The sequence below is a fragment of the Cydia amplana genome, chromosome 24 (assembly GCF_948474715.1).
Source record: "Cydia amplana chromosome 24, ilCydAmpl1.1, whole genome shotgun sequence".
Taxonomy (NCBI): Eukaryota; Metazoa; Arthropoda; class Insecta; order Lepidoptera; family Tortricidae; genus Cydia; species Cydia amplana.
This window is the reverse complement of record NC_086092.1, coordinates 8,568,666-8,581,764: the sequence shown is the minus strand read 5'-3', so window position 1 is coordinate 8,581,764 and position 13,099 is coordinate 8,568,666. Positions and strand designations below refer to the sequence as shown.

Genomic DNA, 13,099 nt, shown 5'->3' with positions numbered 1-13,099 from the left:
AATTTGCTAGTATGAACGGTTGTGTTCGGTGCGGCGGCGAGCGGCTCGTGGTTTCGGAGGCGTTCCAGTCGCACGTAGCAGTCTCGAAGCGCGAGTCCTGGGCGGTCGGCGTGCTCCAGCACTGGTAAGTAGGGACAGCCATCATCGTCAGCTGACGCCCAGCCTGATAATCGGATCACAGTCAGAATATTATTAGTGTCATAAATAAAAAAGATAATAAATTTAAAAAGGTCGAAGGTTATATATTATTTATTACCTCAGGAGCTACTAACACATACAGGCTGCTCCAAAGTAAAAAAATCATAATTTGTTAATCACTTTGTATACTGGTTAACTGGTTCTTGCATATGTACAGGGCCGAGTAGGCAACTGCCTATGGGCCCCGCCTCGGCTAGGGGGCCCCGACGGCCCCGCGCGCGCCAAAAAAAATGTGTTTGCCAAGTTTGGCATATGGCCAAAATGCATAAATAATTTTTTATGTTACCTACTTATAGTTAATGTCCAATATCAGTTTCTCAGACACACAATCATCAAATGATTATGTAAATTATGTTATTTTATAGCTTTCAAAGTCTGTAAATCGAGCTCGAATCTCAGGCTCCCGAGGGCCTAAAATCTCCCTAATGAAACTTCGGCCCTCCGAGTAACTCTTGTATGACACATATATTATTGTTGAGTAACATTTGATGATTGGTTCGTATCAGAGCGCTGCTTTGATTCATTGATTTCAGAAGCTTAGCCTTTTGCCTCGCATGAAATCTCACCTCGCTGGTTAAGTAGGTACGCTTCGGGCTTGTTAAGTATGTGGAGATTACTGAGCTCGACCTTCAGCCTCAGTTTTTACCTCAATTTTTGGTTCGCCTACCAAATCTCTTCTTCAGCTTAGCCTTTGGCCTCGCTGCGCCAAGCTCGGCCTGCGGTCTCGCTTATTAATACAATGGACATTGGTTGTCGTCTGTGATCTAGCTGAGCTTATCCTGAAGCACGGCTTTGACCTCGCATGAAACCTCACTGGGTAACTTCGGATTTTTAGGCCTTTTTAACACGTTTTCACAATTTTTTCACAAAAAATTTCGCGCTCGCTGCGCTCGCGATTTTTATTGCTTTTCCGATTTACCCTGTACTTACATGCTAGTTTGACTGGTTAATGAATAATCATTTAAACACATGTAAAATCTTTATTATTAGGTTAATTTTAATCATATGGCTCATATGGTCGGACAATCGCTGTTCAGCCTCGCAAAATATTTAACTACTTATTGAGAAAAAAGAGCTCTCCCCACACTGGACGCAAGGAGGAATCGGCAAAAACTAATATAAAAAACCTTTATGTCCACGCAAGAGCAAAAAAAACATTCGGGATGTTCGGATCGGCTCAACCGACACGTGAAGGTTGAAATTAAAACCGCAAACTTACTTGCAACTTGCTTACAACTGAACTTATGTCTGCAGAATTAACTGTCCGGGGGCCCCGAGCATTGCACTGCCTAGGGGCCCCGACGTGCTTAATCCGGCCCTGCATATGTAGAGTAGAGGCCTATGCCGACAGGCACACCACACTAAGAGACATTCTATAACTTAATCAATGTATATCTCACAAACCAAATATCTAAATCTGTATTTACAAGTGTCTCTTATACGGATTAAAGGCTTATTTAATTTAATTAATTTAAATGCATATGTACATTTCGGCTTTGTCCAATGGCTAGGGACATCCTGTATATTAGTGTTTCTACTTGAAATAATAGTTAAAAGTTAATTCATTTGTTTCCTAATATGTACCTATTATTTGTTTCCTAAAGCCCCGTCTCCATATCAGCAAGCTATCGAACATTGGCTCGCGAGGCAGCCGCGCCCAATGGATACCGGGCTGCCGCGCGAGCCAACTCGATCATTGGCACGCTCGAACGCGCCGCGCGACGAACCATTCATTGTCGGTTTTTCGACGCGCGGCAAAGGAATGTTCGCGCTCAGTTGGGATGGTACTTTAATTAAATTATACGGCACTAAACAATTTCCATGGAACAGTAAATGTAGTGATTATCGCAACAGATCATTTTTCGATTTGGCTATACTTGGTTCCGAATAATTTATTTTTGTGATATAATGTGGTCGATCGTCGGATCGCCTGCCGTGCGCGGCTGCCGCGCTATAGTTCAAGATGGTGCCAAAATTGGCTCGCGAGCCAAAATACAGGTTTGCCGCGGTCGAACAATGCTCGCGCGGACGCCGCACGATATCGAGACGCGGCTTAATATGTACATTGTACCTAGCTATTAGGAAACAAATGTATGGAATGGAATGTATTTTCCCTTTCTTATTTATTATATGGCGGTAAGTAACCACACTTAGACTGCTAAAGAGTTAAGACCAGCTACTCTAAGTCCATTTATTAAAGTTCTACTGAGTCTAGTTCTCATATTCTCCACCATACCAAATAAATAAATAAATAAATATCAGGGGACATCTTACACAGATCAACCTAGCCCCAAACTAAGCAAAGCTTGTACTATGGGTGCTAGGCGACGATAAACTTACTTATATAGATAAATACATACTTATATACATAGAAAACACCCATGACTCAGGAACAAATATCTGTGCTCATCACACAAATAAATGCCCTTACCGGGACTTGAACCCCTGGGTTAGCTAACAACTTACCGTGTACTACCAGCATTACATCTGGCCGGTGAGGGTGCTCCGGCCCCAGCACCAGCTCCCCCTTGACGGTATGGTCCTTGTATAGTCCGGCGAGCATGGCCGCCTCGCTGATCTTGCACTCGTTGCCGAGGCTCAGAAGCTCCTTCTTAACTTGCATCTCTTCGTCTGTGAAGTCTGCTTCTTTCTTAATAAGGGCTGTGAAAAAATGGGACATGGGGTTGGCAACTGTCAAAGGTTTTTATAGATGGCGCCAGCATAGGTTTTACTTGTTTTGTTCTCTCCTTCTAAGGCCATACAAACGAAACATCCAAAATTTGCCACTGAAATTTGAACTTAAATGTAGGTAATAGAGTTGATTTTGCATTGTTTGAAAATTGAATGAAACAAAGCAAAAACGACTCTGTTCCTATTGAACATGGTTTAAATTACATCAAACTGGATAGGTACTATAGGTAGGACTTTGGGCCTTAGGAGGCTATGAGAATTGACTTAAAGAGCTAAGCATCCAGGTCATAAATTAAAAAACAAGCATTTGACACTATTCATAGCATTGACAGGTAAACTTTAGACTGGCCAAACCCATAGTTACATCGGAATTAAAGTTTTACCAAATCAGTGAATATACCAGCAGTCGGGCATAAACATCAAAAGGGCAATAGGTGCATGAGATGTGGATTTAATAAAGAATAGCATTTCAGAGAGTTCAATATCATATATAGCTCTTGTAAGACATTTAGAAATTAAAGATGCTCTCCTGTGTAATGTTTTCATAGTAGTGTTTTAATTACAAATAAACATTATACATGTTGGGTTAGAAAATTTTTAATTTAGTTATTCAAAATCTATAAGGCCATGGACTGCACTTAAGCTATCGCTTACCGCGCCGCCGGTCGCGTGGGTCAGCTCCGCGGCCGAAGAGAGTAACATTGATGTCTTATTTATACACAAAACAAAAAACAATAAACAGCATTTTAAACGAAATATATTTCTTTGTATATAGTGGACCTATCCACTTTGTATATTATAAGTTAGTGCATAAATCTTTCACACGCGACTTTGACCGTCTTTACACTCGATTTAGTCGCGGATTGTGATTGTGCCCCACTCACGTGCGACTCACATATTAAGTTTAGAGCGGACTATCGGGAGACTGCTTCTAGAGTTATGTCGCAAACCTCACCATGGTCCGAAACTTGATCGTGGGTCTCTTCTTTCACGCGCGCTTTCAACGCCATGCTGCCACCACTGCCCTCTCGCAGCACATGTGCTTGGCCGAACAGAATTTTGTCGAATTTCCACATTTCCATGCATAATACTATTCCCCGATAATATATCTTATAAATAAAGATGACTTATATAACATCTTACAGAAATACATGAGAAATAGCAAGGGAGACGCGGAAAACGAAACGATAAAACAAAAGTGCAAGTTTGCAAAATTTTTAAAATTGACACCAGACACCACCCACAGATTCGAAAATTTAAGTGTTTATACCAGAGACTATGACAGTTTCTTTTTTTTACAAATTATCTAATGGTACATTCACACTTACCGTGGACCAACCCTGGCAGGTGGAAACGGGACGTCGCCCTACAAATGTATAGCGCTGTCTCGCTTGCACAAGTCATTTTGTACGAAAAATTCCGAACGTCTGCGGCCAGGCAATTAAACCTGTGTGTATATCTGTGGTGATCATAGTAAAAAAAACGAGTCAAATTCAAAATTCACTGTCACTTTTACAATTTTACTTTTCAATTCTAGGTTAGGTTATTAAATTTGGTTTCGTCAGCAAAAAATAAACATGTGCAAGGTTTAAGTAACGTTTGTCTTGTTTTGTCACTTTAGCTACGTGAAGTAACAGTCATGGCAAAAGCTGTTACTTATGCTTAGCTTTAGTTGTTGTGATGTACCTATGTTGAAGTGTAGTTAGCACACAGAACTAGTAATAAGGTAATCTTTTCTGTGAGTTAGCATGTCTGCGCAAGCGACGTGCGTGAAGCAGGAGCCGACGGGTGACCTAGACCAAGAAGACTTGCCGCCATCGCTGTTCGCGGACGAAGGTGAGTGACTCAGTCTTTTCCTTGTAAAGGTATAGTCTAGCAAGTATTGTAAGTAACAAAAAATCTACTAAATTGTCAATTCACTTAGTATAATTATGGATATAAGATTCCATCACCATCACACCCAAAACAATCTTATAGGTTGTCCATTTATCTGAGACTTGGAAATTAAGTTATTTTGGTTAGCTATGGACTGGTTGAAAGCTTGGCTGTATGTAGCTGAATTGTATTATGTTAATTAGTTAAAAATGTAATATATAAGCTAGTCTTGTCTCAAAACTCAGATAACTTCTACTAGAAAATCACCATACAACTTCTTGACCAACCTGAGATAAGTGGTAGTCTTATTGCATACCCACAAATTATACAAGCAACATATTTCAATTTTACTTGGTTAAGCAAATCTTGTCAGTAGAAAAAGGCGGCAAATTAGAAAAATTGCGGGTTAGAGCAACACTACATTTGAATTGTTCGAAAATCGCATGTCATTTATATCTTATCTGTGGAACTGTTTTGTTTACATACTTTACATTTCATCGTTGTTTGATGTACATTACTGCTTTTTGTTCTTTTCCTAGGGATACCATACTTTAGTTTGCTTTTTATTGCTACTGACATATCCAGCTTGACAGACTATAATATAATGAATATGTCTTTTAAAAGTTTTAAATATTGTAAAAAAACGTTCAGACTTTAATGATATTTTCAATCTTGCAGTGCACATTAAAGAGAATACAGAGCTCAAAATCAAAGAAGCACAAGTAAATGAGGATCTGTCATGTGGGGAAAGTCAAAGCCCCTGCGTGAGTGAGGCAGACATGGTGTCCGACCTGTTCTTGGGCATGGAGGACGAGCCCGTACTGGAACCAAAGCATGTGAAGGCGCAGGAAACGGCTTACAAACTTCATGGTAACTTTGTCTATGGCTTTATTTGTTTTTAAATTAATAGATTAGACAAAGGATTTATCACAGTTCCACAATGAGACCAAATATACTTTGTAAGTTGTGTCCATGAAAATCAAATTCTCTATTGGAAGTACCCAACCCAATTGAAAACAATATAAACACCAGCCATAATATAAACACTGCTAGTGGCCAATAACCCATATACGGACAAGAGCCAGGCTCTTAAAATTGTGATGATGATGGTGATGATATATACATTCAATTTGCGAGGGGGCCCAAACGCCTAAGAAAATCGACGATCTCCTTTAATACCATTGTCGTTCGGCACCCGCAGATTATTTATGTTATTTTATTAGAAAATACTTATAACAGGAGAAGTATAATGCTACTGAGTTTGGGATGTGCATGTTAAATTTAATTATAATATTTTAACTAAAGCATAATTTCAGGGGCAGCCGTAAAGCAAGAACGGCATGAGCTAAAGAACTGCTATGTAAGGCTCGAGCGCATTGATAAACTACTCATTCACATGTGTCCCAACACAATGGGCCATAACACCGTTTCCTCAACGTGTGTTAACAAGGGAAGTGACATAAAAACTGAAACACAGGCCGACAGTTGTAAGTATGGGGTCCATTAATTACATCACACATAATTTAGATTTTTAGACGCTTATGCTACGAAAAGTGTAATTTTTTTGTCTTTTATTCATCATCTTCCTTGCATTGTCCCGGCATTTTGCCACGGCTCATGTGAGCCTGGGGTCCGCTTGGTAAATAATCCCAGGAATTGGCGTAGGCACTAGTTTTTATGAAAGCGACTGCCATCTGACCTTCCAAACCAGAGGGTAAACTAGGCCTTATTGGGATAAGTCCGGTTTCCTCGCGATGTTTTCCTTCACCGAAAAGCGACTGGTAAATATCAAATGATATTTCGTACATAACTACATAAGTTCCGAAAAACTAATTGGTATGAGCCGGGGTTCGAACCTGTGACCTCCGGATTGCAAGTCGCACGCTCTTACCGCTAGGCCACCAGCGCTTTTTAATTTTTTGTCTTTTATTGCGGAATGTTGTCTGGATGTTAGCTATTCAAGTCAAATCTCATAGAACAAAACTTTAAGGTCTACAAGCTAGCATGATATTGTTTTCTCTCTTTAGCTGGTTCCAACCACGCTGTCGCGATGAAGCAGGAATGCCTAAAGCTAAAGGACTGCTGCGTGAAGCTCGAACGCCTCCAACACCACGAGGCGCTGCTCAGATACAACATGAGACCTGCTGTGCTCCACCAACAAGCAAGGCGCGCTGTGTCTGGACCCTCAGCGTCACAACACGAAATAAGCCCTAATAAAAATAACCCAGAGATGAAGATGTATGCGTGTAACGATTGTGACAAAACGTTTCAACGAAAATTTAACTTGATACGTCATATTCAAAGCAACATTTGTAAAACGGAGAGACCATACGCTTGTCATACGTGCGGGAAAAAATTTAAACAAAAAAAACATCTGCAAACACATGCATTTATTCACACTAGCGAGAAACCTTACGCTTGTAACACGTGCGGGAAAAAATTTAAACAAAAAAGCAATTTGAATAAACATAAATTTATTCACACTGGCGCAAAACCATACGCATGTGATACGTGCGGAAAAAAATATAAACAGAAAAGCTATTTGGAAATACACGCATTTATTCACACTGGTGCAAAGCCGTACGCATGTGAAATATGTAAAAGGCAGTTTTCGAACAGTGGTTCTTTATTTTCTCATAAACGAGGACACACGGGAGAAAAAGCTTTTTCGTGTGATGTTTGTAGTAAATCGTTTTTTAGTGCGGCTGGTTTAAAAACGCATATAAGGATACACACTGGCGAAAAGCCGTATTCGTGCGAAATCTGTATGAAGCAGTTTGCGTATTCTAACAGTCTGACCATACACAAACGTATGCATACAGGCGAAAGGCCGTACTCGTGTGAGTTTTGTGAAAAACGGTTTAAGACTTCGGGTCGTTTAGGCGTACATAGACGGATCCATACTGGCGAACGACCGTACTGGTGCGAGATATGTTATCGAGAGTTTTCAGATTCTGGACACTTTAAGTCACATAAACGGACTCACACCGGCGAGAGGCCTCACTCGTGCAACGTATGTGGAAAGCAGTTTTCGCGATTAGAGCATTTGCGTATTCATGAGCGAATTCACACCGGCGAAAAGCCTTACTGTTGCGAGATTTGCGACAAACGATTTGCTTATTCGCAAAATTTGCGTAACCATAAACAAACTCACAAGGCAAAATCGTATTTGTGCAAAATATGCAACGAAAAATTTTCTCAACCGATAGACTTTAAAAAGCATAAAAGGATTCACAAGAAGCGTGACTTTACTTGTGAGACATGTAAGAAATCGTTTACCCGCTTGGACTATCTGGAGACGCATAAACGTATTCATACTGGTGAGAAACCTTATTCATGCAAAATTTGTGACAAACGGTTCGCCCAAAAAGGTCACATGAATTTACACACGCAAATTCATAGTGATAAAAAGCCGTTCGCTTGTGGAATATGTAATACGCGATTCAAAGATTACAGTTACTTGGTAAGACACCAACGAATCCACACTGGCATAAAACCCTATTCTTGTGAAATTTGTGGAAACAAGTTTTTGGACAAAAGCAGTTTGATCACTCATAAAAGAATACACAGCGGTGAAAAACCGTATACATGCTACATATGCAAAAAAGCATTTGCACATGCAGGTACCTTAACTATGCACATACGACTCCACACCGGCGAAAAGCCTTTCACGTGCAAAGTTTGTAAAAAGCAGTTTTTATGTTCGTCTGCTTTGTCTTCTCATGAACGGACTCACACTGGTGAGAAACCATATTCGTGCGAAGATTGTGACAGACGTTTTGCGCATTCATCTGCGCTTGTAGTACATATTAGGCGAAGTCACACTGGCGAAAAGCCCTATATTTGTGTAGATTGCACCAGAAGCTTTGTGGATGCAAGTGGTTTGCGTAAACATCTCTGTACGGGTAAAACTCTATAAAAAATTTGTCATGTGAGATACGTAAAAAATGGTTTCGCAATCGAGAATTTCTGGACGACCCCTAAGGGCCCTGTTAGTAAAAGAGATATGGATGATGTGGTGTATCCGTATTTGTTGACCGCTATAAAGATGAGTAGAGGAAGAGTAGAGTAAAAAGCCATGACTTAGGAACCATTTGCATTTTTAAACTTCTAATTTCTTTATTGCCAAAACAAGATACGTACAGAAATATCGTAGCAATAGGTAGGCTGAGTACAAACAATATTTCTAGGTTAATTTAGTTAAGGGCCTGAATTTATAAGGGCGTGATACTGATAACACGAGCTAAAATGGCAGATTTTTCCCCCTTATGTTGAGGCAAAAGAAGTGCCTTATTTAAGCTAGTTAGTTGGCATTTATTATTAATATTGTTGCCTCATAAGCACTTGCTTAGTTTTTGAAATAAATTTTTGTATTATTAGTTATAATTAAGTAAATAAATAAAAGTTTATTTTGTTATTAAGTGTTTACTTTTTATCGGTCACTTCGATCAGTAGGAGTATGTCTACAATGCTAGAGGTCTTAAGAAATAGGGATGATGACGCAGCTAGGTCTGATTTATATTATTTATATTTATTTATTGGTTCACCAACAATAGTTTACACTATATAAAGTACAACAACAAACGTTTTGAGTTATTATGCTAAGCGTAACAATTACTTATAGGTAAACACCACTTGCATTGACTAAGGTACTAAAATTACATATAATTAACATACCGTTTACAATAATAATGCAGGCATTAAACTAATAAAGGGGGCAGACATTATTACATTGAGTGGATATCACTAACTTATACTATTATTTTTGCTAAGCAGGCAGGCCCGACCAGATTTTTTAAAGTGATACGCAGAGTCAAAGTGTATATCGATTATATGGCTACAGCTATTTACTACCTTGCATAATCTAGGAATCTATTTCAGAACAAAATCTATTGAAATAGATAGAAAATGGACAACTTGTCACAATACATTGAATATTAGACAAAAATAGTGATAGGCTGTATCAGGGACATATCCGCTATGGTTTACTTGAAACGTGGTGTGGATAGCTAATGCGAAGGCGTAGGGCCGAAGCGTCCAGGATGTTAGTGCTTAAACACAGAAGTACAAGTGTCTAAATGCGAAGGTAATCTATGTGGTCCTTCTAGCTAACTAGCGACCCGCCCCGTCTTCGCACGGGTTACACAAAACCGTAACAAATTATACACGTAAACCTTCTTCAAAATCATTCTATTGATATGTGAAGACCGCATGAAAATCCGTTGTAGATTTCGAGTTTATCGCAAACATACATACATACAAATAGAGAGACGCGGCGGGGGACTTTGTTTTATAAGGTGTAGTGATTTTTATTGATCGTGTAAGATGTGTAAAGTCTGATAATTTCGTGCTTTGAATTTGTCAGCTAAACGAGATGGCGCTGTACGGCTCCGTACATTAACCATCAAACTTTCAAGCACAATATAATCAATATTTTGATTAGCCAGCTACCTACACTGTGAACATTTTTATTGGTAATTAAATATCGTGATAAACAAGTAATTACTGGAATAAATCGCCATGAAACATAACAATGAGAGAGATGATGCAACGACGCGGTAGTTTCCTTATTTTAATATGCAAGCATGTAATTTTACTATCAGGTATTTATTGATTTATTAACTAATTACTAAGATTTTTTTTTTTTTTTTAAAACACGATCAATAGAATGTATATTCACGGTAGTGTTTAAAAAAGTTTGTGTTGTTTTTAGGGTTCCGTAGCCAAATGGCAAAAAACGGAACCCTTATAGATTCGTCATGTCTGTCTGTCCGTCCGTATGTCACAGCCACTTTTCTCCGAAACTATAAGAACTATACTGTTGAAACTTGGTAAGTAGATGTATTCTGTAAACCGCATTAAGATTTTCACACAAAAATAGAAAAAAAAACAATATATTTTTGGGGTTCCCCATACTTCGAACTGAAACTCAAAAATTTTTTTTTCATCAAACCCATACGTGTGGGATATCTATGGATAGGTCTTCAAAAATGATATTGAGGTTTCTAATATCATTTTTTTCTAAATTGAATAGTTTGCGCGAGAGACACTTCCAAAGTGGTAAAATGTGTGTGTCCCCCCCTGTAACTTCTAAAATAAGAGAATGATAAAACTAAAAAAAATATATGATGTACATTACCATGTAAACTTCCACCGAAAATTGGTTTGAACGAGATCTAGTAAGTAGTTTTTTTTTATACGTCATAAATCGCCTAAATACGGAACCCTTCATGGGCGAGTCCGACTCGCACTTGGCCGCTTTTTTTATTTATAGGTGGTCAAGCAAATCTGGTCAGTAGAAAAAGGCGCAAAATTCAAATTTTCTATGGGACGATGTCCCTTCGCGCCTAAATTTTTCAAATTTACCGCCTTTTTCTACTGACAAGATCTGCTTGACCATCTATATATTTAATCCAGCATATATAGTTTGTCAAAGGACTGTCTCATTTCAAACATAGATTTCAAACATTTTCTTACACTAGTACTAGCACCCAAAAGGATGAGTACCTATAGTTTTTTTTTGTTCCTATTTACTGACAATTTGGTTTGACCAACTATGTCCAGGCTTATTACGGCAGACAATCGCCGAACAGCCACCTCAGTCAGCCTACCAGCGCGGCGCGGTGCCGTCGAGCCGGCCGACTGCGGATCCGCAATCAGACAGCGACAGGGAAAAGGAGTTGCTGGTGATGTCTGCGGCGGACATCATACACGGGAGTAATGCTATAGTCTGGCGCACCGCCGACGTCAGGATGAGGAGCGACCAGTGCGCCTCTTTCGAGGTCGGCTTCGTCTTCAAGACTCTGGAGGCAGGGGAATTTGCTACAGCTTTTATTTATTAACCCTTCGTATGTCTAAGCACTGATCAGTGCGAATTAAACCTATTGTAACTAAACAATGGATTTAAATTCGTTCACACTGATCAGTGCTAATACATACGAAGGGTTAAACGGCTACCGGAGTTCCAAGTCATATTGGAAATTCACCAGTTACGATGTGCTACCCATACTAATTTTATTTTTTAACAAGCAGAAACGTCTGCGAACGATGCAATAAATTTAAAAGTGGTAAAATTACTCTTGGGTGAGATTTGAACTCAAGCCGCCGGTAGCCGTTTAAGACGTGTAACGCTCTTATAGTAGATGTCGCTAGGGTCCCTTGACCCATATGGTGGAAAGATTTGCTGGCTATGGACGAGGTCTTGATGGCTCAGATGGCAGAGCGCTGGAGTATCGATCCAGAGGCCTTGAGTTGTCTCACCCAAGACAGTAATTTTTCCAATTTTAAATTTATTGCTTCTTTCGCAATTGAGAAACGTATGTTGAGATGGTTTGGACACGTGGAAAGAATGAGTGAAAGAAGGTTGACAAAGAGAGTGTATAAGGGAGAAGTAGAAGAGGGAGTTGGAAGGGGCAGACCTCGGCGGACTTTCTCTGATCAGATCGGGGAAATCGTGGAGAAAGGCCAGGCCAAAAGCACCCTAAACCGACGAGCGTGAGGAATGTTATGAAAGTAACGGAAGCGAAAGAGGTAAAGATAAGATAAAGATAAAAGATTTATTCAAGTAGGCATAATTACATGCGCTTATGAACGTCAAATAAAGCTAGGTAGACCGGCTCCAACCCTACACCTCTGCCCCGAGAAGATTTAAATCCCCCCTCAATTGGAGGAGGGTATCCCATTATGGGACCGGCAACAAACTCGGCGGGACACATCTTTTCAAAAATAATTACATCTTATAATTAACATGCATTACGAGAAAATAAGGAAAAAAAATACAATTTAAATTACTATAGAATTCATGCAATTATACACATAAGGTGTAATAGAAATTTGATTTAGAAAATATACATATGTACATGGAATCATACAAATTCGTAGCTCTTTCAGAAAACATATCAAATTCTTACAAAAGGAAAAGAAAATAAAGTTATTAAAAGAAATGGGAAAACATATTATATAAATCTGATTGATTATTATGAATTACCAACATATAATATTTGATGTGCTTACCTGAGCTGTGTCACCTATAACTCTATACATAATACAATGTTTTTAATTGCTACTACTTTTTATTAGTTTCTGGTTTGGACCATGCATGTTTGTCTGTCAAGTAGTCCTCGACTCTGTAATAAGCTTTTAACATCAATGACTTTTTTAAGTAATTCTTAAGAGCTGGAAACGGTATGTCAGGATCGTAGCAAATGGAAATCCGTGGTCGGTTTCTGCTTGTTAAAAATTAAAATTCTTCTCTAGGATACGTATAAAAAGATGCTGGACCTCTACAACACGACGGTGGAGATGCGTAAGAACAACACTGATCTGATGAACTTGG

At 39.2% G+C, this 13,099-nt stretch overlaps 1 protein-coding gene across 1 annotated transcript; it reads left to right on the top strand.

Annotated features, from left to right (window-relative positions):
• Positions 1 to 4,637: 4,637 nt before the first annotated feature.
• Positions 4,638 to 11,606, top strand: LOC134659082 (zinc finger protein 271-like). The gene is made up of 5 exons (XM_063514688.1): positions 4,638 to 4,725; positions 5,443 to 5,634; positions 6,081 to 6,251; positions 6,792 to 8,669; positions 11,329 to 11,606. The coding sequence occupies exons 1-5, from the start codon at positions 4,638 to 4,640 to the stop codon at positions 11,604 to 11,606; spliced, it is 2,607 nt and encodes an 868-aa protein (XP_063370758.1).
• Positions 11,607 to 13,099: the final 1,493 nt, after the last annotated feature.